Here is a 24,366-nt window from a genome sequence, read left to right as displayed (position 1 = left end):
GACCCAGCTACTAGTGGGAGCGAAATCTCGCGAGAACAGTCGAACGCCACGAGGAAAGGGCGCCATTTTGACAACCGCGAGGGGTGGGGCGGTGGGCGGTGCCTGAACGCCCAAAAGCGGAGGAGGCGGGGTTGACAGACAAAATCAGGATTCAGGTGCGGATTTCGTTAACCTAACGGGTAAACGTATCCGCTGATGACAAGAATAAATTGTGGGGCCAACTAAACCGGGCGGATGTGAGCTGAGAGGAGTCAGCCGCTCGGCTGTTTGCGGTGTCTCTCACTTGCTGAACTGTCTTCGGGTTTTCTAAAGACTTCGGGGGCGCGTGCGTGGCGGTGAGTGTGGTGCCGGCTGTGTTTTGTCATGCCTGCTTTTGCCTTCAAAAATAGTGAAACCGTATGAAACTGACGGGCTTGTGCTTTGACCGTGACTCCAACAAATGCGTGACCTTTGTTCTGGAAGCCGGTGTTACTCCATAGCACACCCCATTCTCCTCCCCAACTTGGGACCTGTTTCGTTAGCTCCCTCTTGCCCTCCAGACTGAGGGTCAGTGTCCAGGACTTAGTTAACATCTCTCTCTCTCTCTGTCTCTCTCTCTCTTTCTTCTGCGATTTGACTCCTTAGCCTCCTGAACGGCTACTGAGTGTTGCAACCGTCTAAACTAGTTTAGTTTTGGTGGTTTTTTCCCCCTTAAGGGAGTTCCAAAAAGGATTAAGCTGGTTTGATGTGTCCACTTTCAAACCTCTTGGATCCTGTGACACACCTGTAAAGCTGCCTAGTCCTGTGTACTTAGTGTCATCCCAGGATTCAACAGACCTTGAAGGTAATCTGATCGCCTTACTCAGTTTCTCTCTAAATATTGAAAAATTCCAGGCATAAAATCTAATCCTCTAGGCGTCTCCACAGCCTACAAAACACTTGGAAGCTCCAGGACAGGTAGGACATGTCTTGCTGCCCTGTGTGGGAGCAGGCCTGGCTATGTAATTTGTGAGGCTCAGAGGAGATGAAATGCAGGGTCCCTTGTTCAAAAAGCAGGGGGAAGGGCCACTAAAAGTACTAAAATATAAGTGGGTCTCCTTTCTTCTGTATTATCTCCTTTGACTTGCCATGGTGTTTTAACTTTCTATTGTCAGTTATAATAGCATGTTAATAGCGTTATTATTATTATTAATAGAAATTTGCTGTTTAATGTCAAAGTAAAGAAAACTTTTAAATATAAATTGTTAGCATGAATTTTACTTCGTATAGCATGCAATGCCAGTTTTAAGTACAAATGTAAGAACTAACTTGCAGGCAGAATGGGTGAAATTTCACAATTCATATTTTGTAGCTCACACAAACATGTATTTTGTTCTTGCTAGAACATGGAAACTGCCCAAAACTAACTTACCTATACTTTTTTTTTTTTTTTTTTTTACTTCTTGACGTATGCTCATTCTACCAACACTTGGAATCCTGGGACTTGGAGTCTCTCAGAATTCCCACAGATGGTGGGTCCACCATTTTTCTGCACTCATGGGGTTTCATAAATGCTTTATGTGAATGAGGTAGCAAGGAATAATGGTGGACATGCACCTTGCCCCTCTGGCCTCTGATCCTGCACAGGCTCCATTGTCTATTGGCCTTAAAATCTCAAATAAAAGGCTAAGAATTGGGGCGCCTGGGTGGCTCAGTGCGTTAAGCCGCTGCCTTCGGCTCGGGTCATGATCTCAGGGTCCTGGGATCGAGTCCCACATCGGGCTCTCTGCTCAGCAGAGAGCCTGCTTCCTCCTCTCTCTCTGCCTGCCTCTCTGCCTACTTGTGATCTCTGTCTGTCAAATAAATAAATAAAATCTTTAAAAAAAAAAAAAAGGCTAAGAATTTCAGGCTGGTGAAAACAGAGCATAAAACCAGTGCCATTCTGAGCACATGGTCCTGTGTCATTGTACTAGTTGCACACCCCTGAGGCCAGCCCTATCCCAGAGCGTTATGAGTCTGAAATACCGTGAATATTCAATGAATAACTATGGCTGAACTGGTGCCCACTAGGAAGGCACTTGGAAGACAGAACCACAGCCCTATCTTCAGAAATCATGGCCTAGGTGGAGGAAACAAAGCAAACAGAGGATAACTCTGAGTGCTGTAAGATGGCTCTGTACAGATTCTTCCTTCGAGGAGCTGAAATGTGTCATTCAAACACAGGTTAACCCACATGGTAGAATGTGAGCATTTCTGGCTTTACAGTGGGCTACATTTGGTTTTGAGTTATTTCTGCCATTTTAATAGCTGAGTGATCTCGAGTAATTAATATATTCTCTCTAGCCTATTCCTCTTTTGAAAATGAGATTTATGGTATCTATTTGGTGTGAGAGGTTCTGCGAGATTGTCAAGTGCCTAACATGGTACCTGTTATGTTGACCAGCAAGCTGTCAATAAATAGTTATCGGCTTGGTTGCTAGAGTTGGTCTACTCTGTTGGGCACTGTCTCTGCAGCTCCACTTATCCAACTACCTCCCCTTTTCTTCCCTTGTCTAGACCCTCCCTCTGGGTTACTGACTCCCAGCAATGGAATCTGGAGGGTAAACATCCTGTGCTTCCTATGGCCCAAAACTGTCCTCCTAGAGCCATACCTGAGTTTATATTAGAACCTTTCTAACCCCCTTCTCTCATCATTCCAGCTCCAACCTCCCCTCCTCTCTCCCACATAAACACATTTATATACACATTACCACAGTGCCTGCTGGGCTATTGGCTTGCCTGAAGTTCTACATTTCCAAACCAGTTATTCAACTGTATCCTCCCCAGGGGTTGGACTTTGTTTTTATTTTGGTGGGGAAAGGAAACAAACAAAAAAATCTGACCTTTTAAAGACAGCAAAGCGTGTAAAATTAGGATTGTATTTGAATTTAAACTTGCCTTTATTATTCCTACTATAAACAAATAGAGTGCTTTATTTTCCTCATTATAAATAGACTATTGAGCAGATTTTGACATGTTCTTTTTTTTTTTTTTTAAAGATTTTATTTATTTATTTCACACATAGAGAAAGCACAGCCAGGGGGAGCAGCAGAGGGAAAGGGAGAAGCAGGCCCTCTGCAGAGGAGGGGGAGCCCAATGTGGAGCTTAATCCCAGGACCCCAGAATTATGACCTGAGCCAAAGGCAGCTGCTTAACACTGAGCCACCCAGGAGCCCTGACATGTTCTTAATTAGTACTTTTTGATAAAGAAAATATAAGATATTAACATTTGGAAAATCTATGTGAAGAGTATACAGAAATATTTATATGTATTTTCTGTCCATCTGAAATTAATTTTAAAAAAAGTTAAAATGTTTCATTCCTGAACAATTATAGATGTTCAACTGAAAAATATGCTTGAAATCATTGGAATATGATTATATAGAACTTTGGGCCCATTATCAACAGTTGATATTTTATTTGGGAGACTAGATTATGTGTATAATGTAATTTAAGGTTAATAAAAGTTGGTATTTGATGAAGTACTTATGTAAATGTTAAGTCCTAAATGTATGAGATTTGCATGTTTGTGGAGGATGTATTGTTTGAAATTATCAAAAGCAGAAACCCAGGGATGCCTGGTGGCTCAGTCAGTTTTAGGTTCTTAAACTAAGGTGTTCTTAAACACCTCAGATTATGATCCCAGCGTTCTGGGATAGAGTCTCACATAGGTCTCCTTTCTCAGCAGGGAGCATGTTTCTCCCTCTGCCTGCTGCTCCCTCTGCTTATGTGCTCTTTCTTTCTCTCTCTCTCTCTGTCAAATAAATAAGATCTTAAAACAAAACAAAAATCAGAAACCCAGTTTCTAAGAAACCTGAGAATCGTTGGAAAATTTTTTTAAAAAATGGGGGCAGGTGGGATTTTCCAAGTGATATTGAAAGACCACCTTTTACTTACTAAGAAAGCTTGTAGCAGAGACTGTTGAGATTAATAATTAATGAGGCGTTCCATTAACAATTTTAACGAGAATCTGAATAGTGCTCTTAGAAACACTCTTAAAAGAGTTTTGCTTGCATTCTTTGTTGCAACTGGCTGAGATTCCCTGCCCACATTACTTTTGCTTGCACAGCTTATCACCTGAACACTTAAGGTAAAATACTAATCTCTGTGGATCTTTGCCTACCTATTGTAAAATATGCTTAGCATATATATATATTTTTAAGATTTTATTTATTTGTTTGACAGAGATCACAAATAGGCAGAGAGGCAGGCATGGGGGGCAGGGGCGGAGCGGGGGTGGGGAGCTTCCTGCTCGGCAGGGAGCCGGATGCAGGGCTCCATCCTGGATGCTGTGATCATGACCTGAGCCAAAGGCAGAGGCTTTAACCCACTGAGCCACCCAGGTGCCCCTGCTTAGCATATATTTTTAAAACATCAAACTATAATTGGTTAGGTCATTAGAATGATGGAACATTAAAGCTGCTTACCAAGAAAGTATTTTTATTTATTTTTAAGTAAAAGTAACTATTTGAATTTCAATAGCTGCTCATTTGTAGAAGTTTGCATTTCTCTTAGTAATTTAAATTTTCTTTTGTAGAAGTGATAGCCTAAGAAGCTTGTTTAAGTTTTAGCCTATCAAATACAAACTAAAAAACACAAATTATCTGTGAGAGAATTACTTGAGCGTCCTATACTGTTAGCTACAACCGTTTAAACAGTTACTTACAAACCTTAGAAACTACTTTTTTCTTCAGGACCTGTGTTTCTTAAACCAGCCATTAGTAAACTGCATGTTTGAGCCACATATATGACTAAAGAAAATGAATCCTGTGCCTTCTTGGTTTGGCATTTCCTTTTGTCTATTTTAAGTGTTGACTTTTAAAGTATCAGTATTAAAAAAGGTTACTTGGGCATTTCTCACTTGGAATGTTAAATACTGGGAACTGTGGTTGCCTTTCTGTGAGGAAAGAAATATAAATGCCCTTTGCCCTTTTTATATAACTGAACTCTGTGTTCCTTTCCAGAGCAACACTCTTCATGCACGGTGAACTCTTGTGATCATTAGCCTACCATAGCTTCGTGTGTATATCCTCATACCTAAAGAAGAAAGAAATGGCTTGTGCTGAGTATTCTTTTCATGTGCCAAGTCTCGAGGAGCTTGCTGGAGGTAAGTACACTAATAACTTTGAGTTTTTTTAATTATTCTAAGGAAAAACTTAAAAAATAAAAATATTCTAAGGTATGATTTATGCAATAATATTTCCAATGTAGAACTCATTTTCCTGAGGTGCCTGAGTGGCTGGTCAGTCAAGCGTCTGCCTTTAGCTCAGCTCATGATCCCAGGATAGAGCCCCGCCTTTGGCTCCCTGCTCAGCAGGGAGTCTGCTTCTCCCTCTCCCTCATTTTCCTTTTCGATATCTCTTTGTACTTTTTTTTTTTTTTAAAGATCTATTTATTTCAGGGAGAAAGTGAGAAAGAGAGAAAGCATGAGCAAGTGGAGGAGCAGGTGGAGGGGCAGGTGGAGAGGGAGAGGAAGAGGGAAAGAATCCCAGGCCGACTCTGCCCCGAGTGGCGCTGAGCTTCAGGCTTTGTCCCGTGACCCATGAGATCCTGACCTGAACCATAACCAAGAGTCAGATGCCCAACCACTGGAGCCACGCAGGCACCCCTCTTCATACTATATTTATTGAGAGTCCAAAATTATGACCTCTCCCAAAAAAACTAAACTCACCCATTTGAAGATTCTTGTTAAGATACTAACTTTACAGTGTGAAAATGAATACAATAATCTGAGCTTTAAGTATGTGTGATACAATTTTAACTTTTTACCAGTTAAAATATTCTTTAAATATATAAACTTCTGTGGTATGTTAATCATGTTCCTAATATTGCTACTATTTCCCCTTCTCCTGATATGATAGACTGCCAATGAACTTGCTTAGATTTCTCTGCGTGTATTTTTATACATTTCCCCTTATTCAAATAAGAATTTAAGGCAGCTTCACAAGATTAATTAGGAGGGGTGATAGATAAGAAAAAGAAAAGAAAAATAGGAACATGAAATGAACTGAGGAATAGTACTAACCCAAAACTATATAGCCTGTCAGAAAGCTAACATTTATTTGACAGCCTTTAGGTTCTGATGATACCTGCAGAACCCTCCCTTTTCAGTGCACCCATCCTGATGGTCTGGCTGTCTTCCTGATAAGGCTGAAGTCAAGAAGTGTACTCGGGTTTGCTTGGTTGTGGCTTTCTTCTTCTGACCTTCCTTTTTAGGTGGCAGCTGGTAAACAACCTATATCACTAGTATTCTTTGCCTGTATTTCTTTTCTGTCTTCCCTGGTATGCTGGGATAGCCAGGAATCATTTCTTTGAGGGCCTTTCTACATCTATCTCCTCTTGAATGTTTGTGTTTTATGTGTCTTCTATATGTATAGGATATATTCAGTACAAAATAGAAATGGAATCTGAGTTTTTTGGCTTAAAATTTATTTTTAGTTTTACAGAAAATCCTATAGCCAAAGTTTGGTCTCTTTGAAATTGATAAAAAATAGATTTTATTATACTTCCATATGCTGAAATCTTACTTAATCTGTTCATAAGTGTGGAGTCTTTAGGGAGGGAAATATTCCAGGCAACTTGGTTTTTGTTTTTATATAGATAAAGGATCTGGTATGGAATGTCTACATGGTTAGATTTAAGATGATTTCATGTTTTGGAGAATCTGATTCTATAAAACCTAAACTAATGGCTGACTACTCTCAAAGAGATTTTTGTGGAATCTTATCACCCTTAGAAGTACATTGCTCCTAGGGGCACCTGGGTGGCTTAGTGGGTTAGGCGTCCAACTCTTGATTTTGGCTCAGGTCATTATCTCAGGGTCATGAGATCAAGTCCTATGTTGGGTGCCACACTGGGCATGGAGCCTGCTTAAGATTCTCTCTCTCCCCCTCCCCACTCCTCCTCTCTAAAAAAAAAGGAAAAAGAAGTACATTGCCCCTATATTTACAACTTTGAAATGTTTGCTTTTTTACCTTTTTAATTGAGTTATATCTCCATTAACGTACACTAGTCTTAAGTGTACAGCTTGATGAACTTTAAAATGTTTACACCCATGTCACTACCATCCAGACTGATATATATATAATATTTCCAGCATCCCAGAAGACTCTTTTATTTACTTTTCCAGTCAGTATCTCTACCCAAGAGGTAGCACGGTTCTGACTTCTGTCACCTTAGATTAATTGCCTGATTTTGAAGTATATATAGGTGAAGTTATATATACTCTCTTGTGTCTTAGTTCTTTTGCTTAACATTTTGTCTTCAAGTATCAATGAAATTGTTGCATGTAACTGCTTACTTTCTAACATTTAAATATATACATTTCAATAGGTCTTTGGAATTCTGTCCCCAAAAGGAAGGTAGTCCTCACCTTAGTGCAGTGTTTATCTTCAGTGGTTTAAATTTCTACAGATTTGTAGTATTTTTATGGGGGTATCTGTTATTATACATTTGATTAATTGTGTGTCTAATGTCTAATTACACTCAATAGGAAGACCATTCCCCCGTCCCTTATTTTTTTTAAGTAAACTCTATGTCCAACCTGGGGCTTGAACTGAGATCCAAGAGTCACTTGATCTACTGATTGAGCCAGCCAGGTACACCCCTCCCCCCAACTTTTAGTAATACATGTTTAGATTGGAAGTATGATACCCAAAATGTTGAGGGAAGATTTGATATACGATGGCAAATTTTTACCTAATGTTAAGTAACCTTTTTTCCCTTGTCTTTGTCAGTTCTGCAGAAGGGGCTAAAGGATAACTTTGCTGATGTCCAGGTCTCTGTGGTTGATTGCCCTGATTTGACTAAGGAGCCATTTACATTTCCTGTAAAAGGTAAACAATTTTTGCAATTCACTTTTTTCAGTCCTAATCTTTTCCTGAAACCAGAATTATTATGAAGGATCATCTTAAATTATCTACAAATAAAGGATATTGTCCCAAATTGTAGACCAAATTATGCTGAATTTCTGTGCTATTTTCTTATATTGAGCAAATTTCATTTTATACTTTTTGGAAAATATTGTTTTATGCACTTCTATTATTTTCATAGGTTATATAATGGCTATTCAATAGTCTGGAATCCTTGATATCACATGACAGTTTTTTTTTTTAAAGATTTTATTTATTTATTGGACAGACAGAAATCACAAGTAGGCAGAGAAGCAGGCAGAGAGAGAGGAGGAAGCAGGCTCCCTGATGAGCAGAGAGTCCAATGCAGGGCTCCATCCCAAAACCCTGGGATCATGACCTGAGCCGAAGGCAGAGCTTTAACCTACTGAGCCACCCAGGCACCCCAACAGTTTTTTTTTTTAAAGATTTTATTTATTTATTTGACAGAGAGACAGAGAGATCACAAGTAGGCAGAGAGGCAGGCAGGGTGGGGGGCGAAGCGGGCTCCCCGCTGAGTAGAAACCCTTGTGGGGGCTGGATCCCAGGACCCTGAGATCATGACCTGAGCTGAAGGCAGAGGCTTAACACACTGAGCCACCCAGGCGCCCCCACGTGACAGTTTTGTTTTTAACTGTTGAAGTGACTGTTTATAAAAACATAAATTTTTATGTTTTTATTTATTTATTCAATACCAGCAGGGATCTTAAAAGCCTTGTATTTGGGGCACCTGGGTGGGTCAGTGGGTTAAGTCTCTGCCTTCAGCTCAGGTCATGATCTCAGAGTCCTGGAGTCATGATTTCAGGGTCCTGGGATCGAGCCCCACCTCAGCCTGCATCAGGCTCCCTGAAGGGAGCCTGCTTCCCTCTCTCTCTCTCTCCCTGCCTCTCTGACTACCTGGGATCTCTGTCTGTCAAATAAATAAATAAAACCTTTATTTAAAAAAAAAAAAAGCCTTGTATTTGAATCATCTGTGAAATACTTATTTATCAAGTGATCATCCAGCCAATGTTTAAAGTAAGAAGGGATATTAATATTGGTTAAGTAAATATAATTTGTATGATAATGGAAACCTATATTTGATATCTTAATTTTGACAGTATCCTGCAAGGTCAAGACTAGCCCCAGTCTATAGATGAAAAGCTTAGAGGCTAAGCAAACTCAGTAGTAATCATAAGCTGGATTAAAATTAACGTCTGTTTTGGGCCCCGGGGCGCTCTGCTCAGTGGGGAGCCTGCTTCTCCATCTTTCTCTGCCTGCCTCTCTGCTACTTGTGATCTCTGTCTGTCAAATAAATAAAATCTTTTTTTTTTTAAAGATTTTATTTATTTATTTGTCAGAGAGAGTGAGCACAGGCAGAGGCAGAGGGAGAAGCAGGCTCCCTGCTGAGCAAGGAGCCTGATGTGGGACTCCATCCCAGGACGCTGGGATCATGACCTGAGCCAAAGGCAGAGGCTTAACCCACTGAGCCACCCAGGTGCCTCTAAATAAAATCTTTATAAAAAAAAAAAAAAATAAGGGGCACCTGGGTGGCTCAGTGAGTTAAAGCCTCTGCCTTCAGCTCAGGTCATGATCCCAGGGTCCTGGAATCAAGCCCCATATCAGGCTCTCTGCTCAGCGGGGAGCCTGCTTCCTCCTCTCTCTCTGCTTGCCTTTCTGCCTACTTGTGATCTCTGTCTGTCAAATGAATAAATAAAATCTTAAAAAAAAAAAATTAAGGTCTGTTTTGAAAGTTTGACCTTCTCCCATTATACCCTACTGTGATGAGCGATTTGAGATAAACACTCACACTACTCCCTCTTTGATTATGTAACTGACATCTTTGTTAAAAAGTAGTTTTGTACAGAAGTCCTGGACTCTGCTTCTTTGTCTGCCACGTACCGATTTCATTACCCTAGTTAAGCCAACTAATGTATTTGGGCCTCAGATATAATAAGATGGAGAGATTTGGCTTTTATGTTCCTTTTGGTCTTTCCAGTTTAAACAGTCTTTGATTTTAAATCTACCTGTAAATGCTAGAAGTTTTGTGTTCCAGATGACAAATTCTCTTTGTATCTTTTTTTTTTTTAAAGATTTTATTTATTTGACAGAGGAGAGACACAGCAAGAGGGGGAACACAAGCAGGGGAGCGGGAGAGGGAGAAGTAGGCTTCCTGCTGAGCAGGTCCAGGGCTTGATCCCAGGACCCTGGGATCACGCTTAACAACTGAGCCACCCAGGTGCCCTTTTGCTTTGTACCTTGAAAGCATTTAGCATAGTGCTTTTTTATAGCCATGCTTCTTCCAATTATAAAAGTAATCTATTCTCCCCACTACATAAGTAATTAATTAGTTAAAATAAAATGTAAAATCAGAAAACAGAAGAATACAAGGAAAAGAGAAAATGGCTAACGTTAATTCTGTCATCCAAAGAATTTTCTAGTCAATAATTTGTAAGCCTTTAAATTATAACACTAAGGAACCTAGATATGTATGTTTATATATGAATGATCTTTCACAAATGTAGTTAGGTACTTTCTACATTCAGGGCTTACTGAAGTCACCAGTGACTTTGGTATGTTCACTAGTATTTTCTGATCTCTCACATATTTCATAGTATCTGGTGGCTGTTGTCTGACATTTTCTCTCCCCCTCCTTGGTTCTTTTGCCTTTTCTTCCTTGGTATCTTTCCTACTTCCATATTCTTTCTTCCTTATTTTGTCTAGCTCCTTTCTCTTTCTGGCAGGCTCTTAAATCCTGACATTTTCTAGAATCCATTCCTTAGCCTCTTCTTTTTTTTTTTTTTTTTAGATTTTTTTATTTATTTATTTGACAGAGAGAAATCACAAGTAGATGGAGAGACAGGCAGAGAGAGAGAGAGGAGGAAGCAGGCTCCCTGCTGAGCAGAGAGCCCCATGCGAGACTCGATCCCAGGACCCTGAGATCATGACCTGAGCCGAAGGCAGCGGCTTAACCCACTGAGCCACCCAGGCGCCCCCTTAGCCTCTTCTTATTCTATACAATCTCTCCGCAGTTTTCCATCCACTCCTGTGGTTTTAAATTACTACTTGGATACAAGAACTTGAAATCTGCACATCTCACCTTGGTCTCTCTTTTTCTTAGCTATGGATCAGTAATTCCAGCCGTCTACAGGATATCTCTGCCTAAATATACTAAGGATATCTAAAATTTAACTCATTCCTTCACCGTAGTTGTCTATTCTCCCTTGTTCTTTTTCTTAATTTCCTCTTCTCCATCTCTACAGCCAACCATTTTTAGCTCATTACTTGTATGTTCCCTAGACTACTAAAATAGTCCCCTAATGGTTTCCTTCGGCTTCAACATTACTGGGGGCATCTGGCCAGCTTACTTCATAAAACATATGACTCTTGATCTCTGTGTCATGAGTTCAAGCCCCACATTGGGGGTGGAGCCTACTTAAAATTTTAAAACAAAAACAAAAACAAAAAGATAACTTCAACATTACTATCACTTATGAGAAAGATTCTTATCCATGAGTAATTTCTCCTGATACCACAGAAGACATTTCTAAAATCCCTAATTATAAGTGGGATCTGTAAAAATTTTGGACATTTGCCCTCTGCATAACTGAAGAAATAGAGCAATTATATCTACTTTACTTTGTGATGTTAGTGTGAAACTGACAAGACTACTTTTACCCAAACAAAAGATAATTAATTCTCTCTCTACATTTGGAAAAAAAATAAAAGAATGGGCCTTTCCCAGATTGTGTTCTAGCTGTACCTATGATGTTAATTAAAAATGTAAGTAGAGGGCACCTGGGTGGCTCAGTGGGTTGGGCCGCTGCCTTCGGCTCGGGTCATGATCTCAGGGTCCTGGGATCGAGTCCCACGTCGGGCTCTCTGCTCAGCGGGGAGCCTGCTTCCTCCTCTCTCTCTCTGCCTGCCTCTCTGCCTACTTGTGATCTCTCTGTCAAATAAATAAATAAAATCTTAAAAAAGAATAAAAATAAAAATGTAAGTAGAAAGTTAACAGCATCTGAAGTTATCTCTAATTACTTGGATTTCTATAAACAACCTTGGGAACAAACAACTTTGATTTCCGAGTATGGATTTCTTAAGGAACTAATAACTCTAACAGAACAAAATATTCTATATTAAAATACAATTTTAACCAAGTCCCAAAACCAAAAGCACAGATCTTTAAAGGAATAAGTCATTACAGACTAATTCTAGAAATCTCATACAATCCAAACTTCGGCTTCAATTCTAGCCTTGCTCTGTTACCAACTTTCTGTTTCCTTTATGCTACCAACTATATCAAGTCATGCTTGGTTATGACAATACTGGAAACATAAGTAGTTAGAATAGGATAGGGATCATAGCTATTTTCATCATCCATCCCCTGCTACTTGTAAAACTGAGAACGGAAAAGTTACCTACTCTTAATAAATTAAATTAGTGCCTTTTGGCATTTTATACTTAAGTTAGATGTATACCTGTTTTTAAGATGACTTTTTTTTTTAGGCATCTGTGGGAAAACTAGAATTGCAGAAGTAGGAGGTGTGCCTTACTTATTGCCTCTTGTAAAAAAAGAAAAAGTAAGTGTACTTTTTCTCTTCACATTCACATGAAGATTAAAAGAACTGGGTTGATTCCTCTTATTATTAGAAGATCCATGGACCAATATGGCAAGGAGGTGTTAATAGACTCAGTCAAAAAACATAAACCAAGAGAGCTGTATGAGTTATCATTTAAATAATATTTTTTCTTCTTGTTTAGGTTTATGATATAAATAAGATTGCAAAAGAAATCAAGCTTCCTGGAGCTTTTATTCTTGGAGCAGGAGCAGGCCCATTTCAGACTCTTGGGTTCAACTGTGAGGTCAGCATACATTTAATTATTTTATTCTATTTTACTGATTTGACAGTTGACTTATCTTTTTTTCTTTCATACCCCTATCAGAAAGTCTACTTTCTGAATGAACTAAAAATTATCGATGTCACCTTTCTTCACAGATTTGATATTGTTTGATACAGATTTGGACTATAGCACAAGCTCTAACTGTTATGGAGCACAGACCTCTAATTTCAGATTTTCTTGGGGTCTGCACTCAGATGAGTGTGAAGTCCTAATGTGGTCTGCTGAGGACCATGGATTGTGAAAGATTTTAATTCTTACACATCAGAGAATTCCTAGCTTCACTATAAATCTTTCCCTTTGATATAAGAACAGCTTTTAATCAGAAGATGAATGGAATAATTAATAATCTCATTAATTCCCTCTTTCGGACTAAATAGTAAGGACCTACCCCATGGTATGATGATTACCTATGAAAGGTACTATCTATTTCTGTGTATGTTAGTATATTTATAACGTAAAAGTGTCACTGTTTCTTCACATCTCTTAAATAGAAGAGTGAAGGACCTCTTCAGTCTGCCCATTCCTTCACCTCTTCAGAAGTGACCATTAGTCAGTAGTCTTATAAGTTCTTTTGTAGAAAGATTAAAATAATTTTCCCAGTGTTCAATATAGAAAAAAACTTTTTAATCTAAAGTCATTTTAAAGCACAGTTTACAATGTTATAGAAACACTGTAAGAAATACTGTAAACACTTTACAGAATATTTTTTCAATTTTTTGGATGTTTGTAAATCCTTAACATTTTGAATCTCAAATTAAATATTTCATACTTCATGTTTTCTTACTAGGTCCTGAAAATAAAATATCTTAAGTCGAGAATAAAGATACTTCGTTATGTTACTCAAATATTCTCTTTGCATATTGATGTCAGGGTTAACTAATTTACTTTTCTTATTTACTTTTATTTTTAGTTTATGCCAGTCATTCAAACAGAAAGTGAACACAAACCTCCAGTGAATGGAAGTTACTTTGCCCGTGTTAACCCTGCAGATGGAGGGTGCCTCCTAGAGAAATACAGTGAGAAATACCATGATTTTGGGTGTGCATTACTGGCTAATCTTTTTGCCAGTGAGGGTCAACCTGGAAAGGTGATTTTTTTGTTCACAAAGACACCGTATTCTCCAAAAATTAAAAATTCTCAGCTAAAAAGTTGGACTTTCATTGCCACAAATATTGTTTTCTTAAGAAAAGTCAAAACTAGCTATGTCAGATTCCTTTAAATAACCCAGTTATAAAAGATTACTATGGTACTTATAGGCAAGGAGAAAGTCTTATTTAAAACTGAGGTTAAGGGGCGCCTGGGTGGCTCAGTGGGTTAAAGTCTTTGCCTTCAGCTCAGGTCAAGATCCCAGGATCCTGGGATCAAGCCCCACATCAGGCTCTCTGCTCAGCAGGGAGCCTGCTTCCCCCTTTCTCTCCGCCTGCCTCTCTGCCTACTTGTGATCTCTGTCTGTCAAATAAATAAGTAAATCTTTAAAAATAAATAAATAAAACTGAGGTTAAGAATACTCAGTAAGCAAACAAACAAACAAAAAACTTAGTGAGCAGTACCTTTTTTTCTGAGGAATAAAAGGTTAACAATATTCATGTGTGGAGTGAGTAGAATACATGAGCCATTCAGTTGAAATAAATAGATAGTGCCTACCTGCAGTTAGTCTAGAAGAAATTTGTTCATTCCTGGTGGATCAGATGTTGGTTGATCTAGACAGAAGTGGTGGTAGCAAAATATTATAGCAAGGAGGTGGGAAGGAAAATTAATGCTTCACTTCATATTTACTTCCTGTAGAACACAAAAAGATGATTACAGTGTTAGCAGTTGTGAGCACTCTCAGATTTTTAAATAAAGGTAGCTACTTTAGCTACTTTGAAAAACAGAGTAATGACTTTTAAAGGCCTGATTAAGGAGTGTATGGGTGGGTGGCTCAGTTGATTAAGCATCTGATTCTTCATCTCAGCTCAGACTCAATCTGAGGGTTGTGAGTTCAAGTCTTCAGACAGGCTCCATGCAGGGTGTGGAGCCTTCTTAAAAAAAAAAAAAAAAGACCTAATTAAGTGGAAGTAATACAAATCGAGAGTTTTAAGGGAAGAGAGAAAATGCAATCACTGTCTCCTCCCCTCTGAATTACCAAAGGTTAACTAACCCCTTTAAGCCAGGAATTCTCAACCATTTACCACCTTGACATATAAAGGTAAGAATCTCTAGAGCTCAGTTGAGGACTTTTGCTGTAACTCTCTCTGTCCAAGAAAGCATAAATAAGACTTACTAGAGTGAATAATAATTTACTATATATATATTTATATGTATATAATATATATCATTGACCAAGACAGGATTGAGATATCTCACTAAACTCCTGTGTGGGTGCTCTAAGCAAACAGGTGAATATTTGCTTTATGGCATTAGACTATGTGTTTCACTTTGATAGTTATTCACATAAAGTTTTGCAACTTAGGACAATGGTATGCATATTTATGTCCTCTCTAGGTCATTGAGGTGAAAGCAAAAAGAAGAACTGGAAAACTTAACTTTGTGACTTGTATGAGACAGACTCTTGAAAAACATTATGGAGATAAACCTGTAGGGATGGGAGGTACCTTCATAATTCAGAAGGGAAAAGCAAAGACTCACATAATGGTAAGGGCCTTCATGTATATACATGCATGTGTATATGGGTATGTATGTGCATATACATAAGATCTTAGGATTTTTTAATATACATTGAGAATTCTGTCCTTAAAGATACCCTGTACCTATACTTTTACTATGATTGTATTACTTTAAAACTTAAAAATGACAAACAATACTGTAAATCACACTGTGAGATAATGTCTAACTAGGGTCTTTTTTTCTTTCATGTTAATAAATTAAAACTTTCTTTTCATTCCATTTGTTTTTAAGATCCAGAGAGATGTGAGTAGAAGCCTTAGACATGGATTATCATTGTTATTGCCAGAATTCCAAATTCCATACATAGACTTTGTTATTAAGATGGTTGTGGTAAGGACGCCTACGTGGCTCAGTTGGTTAAGCAGCTGCCTTCGGCTCAGGTCACGATCCCAGGATCCTGGGATCGAGTCCCACATTGGACTCTTTGCTTGGCAGGGAGTCTGCTTCTCCCTCTGCCTCTCTGTCTGCCTGCACTCCCTCACTTTATCTCCCTCTGTCTCTGAAAAATAAATAAATAAAATCTTAAAAAAAAAAAAAAAAGATTGTTGTGGTAGATGGAATGCCTGGGTGGCCCAGTTGGTTAAGCATCTACCTTTGACTTGGGTTGTGATCCCAGAGTGCTGGGATCAAGTCCTGCATCAGGCTCCTTGCTCAGCAGGGAGCCTGCTTCTCCCTCTGCCTGCTGCTCCCCCTGCTTGTGCTCTAACAGGTAAATAAATAAAACCTTAAAAAAAAAAAAAGACAGTTGTGGTGTGGTGCCTAGTGGCTCAGATAGTTGAGCATCCAACTCATTATTGGCTCAGGTCATGATCTCAGGGTTGTGAAGTCAAGCCCAGCACTGGGTTCTGCACTGGGCATGGAACCTGCTTGGGATTCTCTCTCTCCCTCTCCCTCTGCCCCTCTCCGTCTCTCTCTCTCTTTCTCTCTCTCACTCTGACTCATTCTCAAAAAAAAAAAAAAAAAAGATGGTTGTGCTTATGGGCAAAGCACTCATTATGAGATTTATAATCTTATGGGCTAATTGCACAAGTTTAGAAGACATTAAGGATGTATTACTATATAAAGCAAGACCTGGGGCATTTGGGTTTTAAAATTATTTTTGGAGGTGAATGAATCAATAGTATTTAAGTTATTAGAACTTAATTTCCTTTCCATTTTTTTTTCAGTAAAATCATCAAAAGTTGTTTGGTTTTAATGTTTTTTATCCTGATAATTTTATTTTTTATTGTATTTTTTAAAAAAGATTTTATTTATTTATTTTAGAGAGAGAGAGTGAGAGAGCATGTGCGTGAGTGGGGAGGGGCAGGGGGGAAAGGAGAGAGAGAATCCCAAGCCGACTCCATGCTGAGTGTAGAACCCAGTATGCTCAATCCCACAATCCTGAGATCAGATCTGAGTAGAAATCATGAATCAGATGCATAATTTACTGAATCACCCTGGCATCCCATCCTGATAACTTTAAATAGCAAGCCAGTTGATTTTGCAAAGAAAAACACAACACTGGGAAAATACTTAACTTTCCAAATTATTAAAAACAGAATTTCAGGGGCGCCTGGGTGGCTCAGTGGGTTAAAGCCTCTGCCTTCGGCTCAGGTCATGATCCCAGGGTCCTGGGATCGAGCCCCACATCGGGCTCTCTGCTCAGCAGGGAGCCTGCTTCCTCATTTCTCTCTGCCTACCTCTCTGCCTACTTGTGATCTCTGTCTGTCAAATAAATAAATAAAATCTTAAAAAAAAAACAGAATTTCAGATAAATCTATTCATAAATACCAAACAATTATAGGATTTTTAAATATGCAAGTATTTAATATACTTCATTACTAACTATGGGCATACCTTGTTTTATTGTGTTTCACATTATTGCATTACACAGATACTGCATTTTTCATAAATTGAAGGTTTGTGGCAACACTGCATCAAGCAAGTCTTTTGGCACCAATTTTCCAAGAGCATTTGCTCATTTCCTGTCTTTGTGTCACATTTTGGTAATTCCTGCAACACTTCAAAAACTTTTTCCTTATTATATTTGTTATGGTGATCTGTAATCAGTGATCTTTGATGTAACTATTGTAATTGTTTTAGGTCGCCACAAACTGTATCCATATAAGATGGACAACTTAACCAGTAAATGTTGGTATGTTTTGACAGTTCCAGTTCACCAACTGGCCATTTATGGTCTCTCTCTCTTTGGGCCTCCCTATTCCCTAAGACACAACAATATTGAAATGAAGCCAATTAATAACACTACAGTGGCCGCTAAATGTTCAGGTGAAATGAAGAGTTGCACCTCTCTCATTTTAAATTAAAAGCTAGTAATGATTAAGTTTAGTGAGGAAGGCATATCAAAAGCCAAGAAAGGCCAAAAGCTAGACCTCTTGTCCAAATAGTTAGGGAATTGTAAATGCAAAGGAAAGTTCTTGAAGGAAAATTAGAAGTGTTAGTCCAGTGAATACAGAAATGATAAGAAAGGAAAAACAACCTTATTGTTAATATGGGTAAAGTTTTAGTGGTCTGGATAGAAGATCAAACCAGCCACAACATTCTCTTAAGCCAAAGCCCAATCCAGAGCAATCCTATGAAGGCTGAAAGAGGTGAGGAAGCTGGAGAAGAAAAATCTGAAGCTAAGAGAGGTTGGTTCATGAGACTGAAGGAAAGAAGCTGTCTCTGTAACATACAAGTTTGAGGAGAAGCAGAGCTTGCTGATGTGGAAGCTATAGCAAGTGATCCAGAGGCCTAGCTAAGATTGTTACTACAGGTGGCCACCCTAAACAACCGATTTTCAATGTAGACAAAACAGCCCACTGTTGGAAGAAATAGCATCTAGGGCTTTCATAGCAAGAGAGGAGAAGTCGGTGCCTGGCATCAAAGCTCCAAAGGACAGGCTGACTCTCTCCTGTTAGAAGCTAATGCAGCTGGTGACCTGAAGTTGAAGCCACTGCTCATCTAGCATTCTGAAAATCCTAAGCTCCTAGGAATTATGCTAAATTTACCCTGCCTGTGCTCACCAGTGGAACAACAAAGCCTGGGTGACAGCATATCTGTTTACAACATGGTTTACTGACCATTTTTAGTACACTGTCAAAACCCACTGCTCGGAAAAAAAAATACTCCGTTCATGCTCATTGACAATGCACCTGGTCACCCAAAAGCTCTAATGGAGACACACAACAAGATTAATGTTTTCATGCCTGCTAACACAACATCCATTCTGTAGCTTGTGGATCAAGAAGTAATTTCAACTTTCAAGTCTTATTATTTAAGAAATACATTTTGTAAGGTTATAGTTGCCATAGATTCATGGCAGCTCAGGTCAAAGTTGACTGAAAGCATTCTAGAAAAGATTCACCATTCTAGATGGTATTAAGAACATATGTGAGGGGTGCCTGGGTGGTTAAGCATCTGCGTTCAGCTCAGGTCATGATCTCAGAGTCCTGGGGTCAAGTCTTGAGACTTGAGTGGAGAAGTCACTTCAGATGTGGTGGATCCAGGGAGAGAACTAGATTTAGAAGTGGAGCCTGAAAATGTGACTGAATTGCTGTGATCTCATGACAAAATTTTACGAGATGAGGAACTGCTTCTTATGGATGAGCAAAGAAAGTGGCTTCTTGAGACAGGATCTACTCCTGGTAAAGATACTGTGAAGATAGTTGAAGTGACAACACAGGGTTTAGAGTATTACATGAACTTAGTTACTAAAGCAACAGAGGACTTACTCCAATTTTCAAAGTTCTCCTATGGGTAAAATGCTGTTGAACAGCCTCAGATGCTGCAGAGAAATCATTCCTGAAAGGAAGAGTCAATTGACATGGAAGACTTCATTGTTGTCTTATTTTAAGACATTGCCACAACCATCCCAGCCTTCAGCAAACACCACCAGCCTGATCCCTCAGCAGCCACCAACTCAGAGGCAAGACCCTCCACCAGCAAAAAGGTTATGAGTCACTGAAAGCTCAAATGATGGTTAGCATTTTTTAGCCAGAAAGTATTTTTTAAATTAAAGTATGTACATTTTTAAGACATAATGCTACTGCACACTTCAAAGGCTACAGTATAGTGTAAACATCACTTTTACATGCACTGGGAAACCAAAGCATTCACTCAACTTGCTGTGTCGCAAATTCACTTCATTGCAGTGGTGTGGAACAGAACCCACAGTAACTCCAGTATGCCTGTAGTTACCTAATGCACATCATATCTCTAAAACTCACCCATCCTGTGGCTGAAAAGTTTTTGTACCCGTTGACCAACACCTCGTTTTCCCCACCCCCAACTTCTGGCAACCACCATTCTAGTCTCTTTCTCTACGTTGAACTGTTTAGATTCCAATAAGTGATATCATGCAGTATTTGTCTATGTGTGGCTTATTTCACCTTAGCATAATGTCCTCCAAGTTCATCCATGTTGTCACAAATTATGAGTTTTCCTTCCTTTCTAATTCTGAAAAACATTCATCTATATATCACCATTTTATATACATGCACATACATATATAATTAAATCATACACACACATAAAAACAATTTTAAACATATTTAAAAGATCATTTATGAGAGAGAGAATGAGAGCGAGCATGAGAGGGGGAAGGTCAGAGGGAGAAGCATGCCCCCTGCTAAGCAGGAAGCCTTATGTGGGACTTGATCCCGTGACTCCAGTAACATGACCTAAGCTGGAAGCAGTCGCCCAACAATAGTGCCCCTATTGAAATCTTTTTAAAGATTTTGGGAGCCACCCAGGCTCCCAAAAAGCATTTTTTTTTTACCCATCCATCCACTGATAGATATACCCAGTAGTGGGAGAAGTGGGATTACTTGATCATATGGTTCTGTTTTTTGAGGAACTTTCATACCGTTTTCCATAATCATTGTACCAGTTTACACACCTACTAGTAGCATACAAGGGTCCCCTTTTCTCCATATTTTGGGTTTTTTTTTTTTTTTTTATAATTGCCATCCTCACAGGAGTGAGGTGTGCTATCTAATTGTTTTGATTTACATTACCCTGATGATGAGTGATATGGAGCACTTTTTCATTTACCTCTGGGCCATTTGTATGTCTTCTTTGGAGAAATGTCTAATTCAGTTCCTTTGCCTGTTTTTTAATTGGGTTGTTTTTTTGCTATTGAGTTGTATGGGTTCCTTGTATATTTTGGATATATGGCTTGCAAATATTTTTCACCATTCCATAAATGGTCTTTTCATTTTGTTGATTGTTTTCCTTTACAGTGCAGATGTTTTTAATTTGATGTAGTCCCACTTGTTTATTCCTTTTGTTGCCTGTACATTTGATGTCAAATCTAAGAAATTATGGTGAAATCCAAAGCCTTTTCCCTTATGTTTTCTTCTAAGTTTTATATTTTAGCTCCTACAGTTAGGTCTTTGATGCATTTTGAGTTAAGTTTTGTTTACATATATATTAAGGGTACAGTTTCATTCTTTTGCACATCAATATTCAGTGTTCCCAGCACCATTTTTTGAAGACTCTCCTTTTTCCATTGAATGGTCTTGATACCCTTATTGAAAATTATTTGCTGTATGTGCAAGGGTTTATTTCTGGGATCTTTATTCTGTTCCACTGATGTTTAGGTCTGTCTTTATGCCATTGTCACTGTTTTGATTACTTGTAGTAAGTTTGATATCAGGAAGTATTAGACTTCCAACTTTCTTTTTTCCCTCAAGATTGATTTTGTTCTTCCGGGTCCCTTGTGATTCCATATGAATTTTATGATGGATTCTTCTCTATTTCTGCAAAAAACTTATTTGGGATTTTGACAGGGATGGCACTGAATCTTTAGATCACTTTTGGTAGTATTAACATCTTAACCATATCCAGTTCATAAACACAGGATATTTTTCCTTTTTTAAATTTCTTTTTCTTTTCTTTTTTTGAAGAAAAAGGTGCCGAAGTGAGCATGTTATTTTTCCATTTATTGGAATCTTTTTATCTTTTTTAAAGATTTATTTTAGAGAGTGTGCACATGTGTGCATGTATATTAAGTGTGGCGGGGGGCAAAAGGAGAGGGAGAGAAGCAGACTCCCTGCTATGCCCTCAGAGCTCCTTGTGGCCCTCCTAGTGGGGCTGGGGGTCCATGGGAGAGGGGGCTCAAGGGGTCAGTGGGGGAGCTGCACATAGGGCTCGACTAAGGGCTTGATCTCCAGATCCTGAGATCATGGCCTGAACCGGAATCCAGTTGGTCACTCGAAAGACTGAACAACCCAGGTGCCCCTGTTGAAATCTTTTAAAATTTCTTTCAGCAATGCTTTGTAGTACAAGTTTTTGCCTCCTTGATTAAGTTTATTCCTTAGTATTTTATTATTTTTGATGATTCTTCCAATATCTAATGCCTTGCTTCCCCCTCCCCCCCACCCATCTACTGGTAGCAGTATGAGATTTAAAATTAGGATGAGGATATATTTCCAGGAAACTGAGAGGCTATGAAAAACAAAAAGGTAGTAATAGACTCCTTCTTTCATTTATTCATTCATACATTTTAGCTTATATGCTTGATTGGTGATCCTTTTGAAAACTAGGGTATGTAACTTGTTTTGATTCTAAAATAAATAAATATATAAGAAGGCTTAAATTTTGAACTTCATAAAGTTATATATAAAATTTTAATAATATTCTATATATTTATAATGATCTTTTATTGTAGCCTACAGAATTTTCTTCCTGCCCATTGAACTCTGATGAAGAGGTGAATAAATGGTTGCGCTTTTATGAGATGAAAGCTCCTTTGGTTTGTCTGCCAGTTTTTGTCTCCAGAGACCCGGTAAGCTTATGTCTGTTTCCCATATTGCCGTGTCATACAGTGATAATGCTTAATTTTTAGGCTATTCTTTTGAAATTAGGCACTGTTGTGTTGTTATTTAAGAGCTAGGCGTGTCTCCAGAATTATCATGAAAGATAAAGGAGCAGGTGGCTAACCACCTTATGAATTAGGCAGGGCAGATTTTACCTTTGAGCAAATGAAGGCACAGGTATTTTAAGTAACACCCAAAGTTATGTTATTAAATAGTAGAATCAAGACCAAGATTCAGGTCTCCTATCTTATTTGTTGCTCATTATATTATTCATTATATTTTAATATTATACACTAGAAAAAGATGTAATACAGACCAAGTCAAAGAAAGTAACTACCAGAATACTGACTAGTTCATATTTTTGATCTAACAATTACATATACGTTCTAGGAATTTATCATTAAATATATGCAAAAGTATGTGAAATTATTAATTAAAAAAGGTTAGTCATGAAAGCATTACTATGATAGAATTGGAAATAATCTAAATGTCAGTTGGGAAGTGCTGTGTATGTACAATAGAATGCCATGTAGGTGTAAAAGAAAGAAGACGCTCTTTTATAATCTGATACACTAAGATGTCAAGTGTATTGTTGAATGAAGAAAAGCAATATTCAGCACAGTATGTATAAGTTGCTACTATTTGAGTAAAAATTACAAAAGTAAATCTTTTTCTGGAAGGATATATAAGAAACTGCTTACACTGGTTGCCTGCAAGGAAAGGGAGTAAGTAGTAAAGGCAGGAGATGGAAAGACACATTTTAATGAATATATCCTTCACCCTTTGAATTTTGAATTAAGTGAATATGTTACTTACTTAAAAAATAAAATAAAAACTATTGTAACATTAATGAAAAGATCTCCTTTCCCCCTTAAACAAATTTTATCCAAAATGATTTGAATGCTAATGATAGCTTGTCTGTTGTCATAGGGGTTTGATTTGCGATTGGAGCACACTCATTGTTTTAGTCATCATGGAGAAGGTGGACACTACCATTATGATACTACCCCCGACACAGTGGAATACCTTGGATACTTCTTGCCTGCAGAGTTTCTATATCGCATTGATCAACCAAAAGAGACCCATTTATTTGGGCGAGATTAAGTCAAATGAAAAAGAAATAATTAACTAAAGTTAACTAACTCATTAATTGATACTACTATAAAATCCAATAAAAATGATCTCACTACTTAAATCCCATTTTTTGATCTTTAAGTGAAAGGTATGTTGACATTTACACTATTGTTTCGTGGAACTACCTTAGAGATTTTTGGAAACCAAGATACATAATGAAAATGTTCTTCATTATTTTTGTATTCTTTAATAATAGCAAAATCAGTCTTATGTTTATACCTTAAGTATAAAGACAATCAGGAATCATATGATTTATTCCTACTGTCTACTGGTAATAAATTTGTGTAACATTATTAAATTTTTCAAATTAGTCTCACAACTCCTAAGTGGATATTTCTGGGTATAGAAACAGTTTTGCAAATGTTGATAGTTGCTGAGTCTTAATACTGAATATAGAAAATCCATTTCAGAAATCAGAGTATACTTTTTTCCATGGAATAAGGTGGGCCAAGGAAGCAACTTTACCCCTTTTGCTGGGGCTGAACCATACTCAGAAGTTTGCAGTTTGCCTTTCACAAACATTGGCAACTAGGTGGTAGGCCATGATGGCCCCTTTGTTTGGCTTGCCAATTGGAAGCAGTTGGTACCTTGTCAGTTATTTGCCAGAAAGAAAGGGAAAAGAAACAGCATCAAAATACAACACTGAAGTAAGTTTACTTTAATTTACCAATGAGGCTATTGCTAAACATGACCACTGTCCTTTGTAAAATAAAAAATTATACTATTTTACTGATTGTAATTATCAAAGTTTTCCTCAATATTCTTCTGTAATAATTTTTAGAAATCAACTGTCTAATCTTAATCTTGCTAATGCTAATCATGTGCAAATTTAGGAGTTCTTTAATACCAAACACATACTAAATCTTCAAAAAATATTTTTTGATTGTCTTCTTTGGATGTTACCTATAACATGTCCTGTAAGTATAAACTCCTAAATGTTATTTTTGAATAAGTACCAGTCTGAAGCAAAAAAATGAATAAAAGTTTTATATTCACAA

The 24,366-nt window shown here is 38.1% G+C and overlaps 1 protein-coding gene across 7 annotated transcripts; it reads left to right on the top strand.

Moving 5' to 3' along the window:
* Nucleotides 1–89: 89 nt before the first annotated feature.
* LOC309841195 (ester hydrolase C11orf54 homolog) lies at nt 90–24,366 on the top strand. Of its 7 annotated transcripts, none has more exons than XM_082684121.1 (10): nt 124–335; nt 625–823; nt 4,962–5,104; nt 7,734–7,832; nt 12,372–12,445; nt 12,627–12,728; nt 13,678–13,854; nt 15,252–15,401; nt 22,087–22,203; nt 23,165–24,366. In XM_082684121.1, the coding sequence occupies exons 3-10, from the start codon at nt 5,050–5,052 to the stop codon at nt 23,336–23,338; spliced, it is 948 nt and encodes a 315-aa protein (XP_082540247.1). In that variant the 5' UTR covers nt 124–335; nt 625–823; nt 4,962–5,049; the 3' UTR covers nt 23,339–24,366. The 7 variants fall into 7 exon arrangements, with proteins under 7 accessions (XP_082540246.1, XP_082540247.1, XP_082540252.1 ...); XM_082684122.1 differs by having other exon boundaries at nt 139–155; XM_082684120.1 differs by lacking the exon at nt 625–823 and having other exon boundaries at nt 90–335.

The sequence above is a fragment of the Mustela nivalis genome (assembly GCF_964662115.1).
Source record: "Mustela nivalis genome assembly, chromosome: 9".
In the NCBI taxonomy this organism is placed as follows: Eukaryota; Metazoa; Chordata; class Mammalia; order Carnivora; family Mustelidae; genus Mustela; species Mustela nivalis.
The sequence above is the reverse complement of the archived record's forward strand: the minus strand, read 5'-3'. Positions and strand labels throughout refer to the sequence as shown.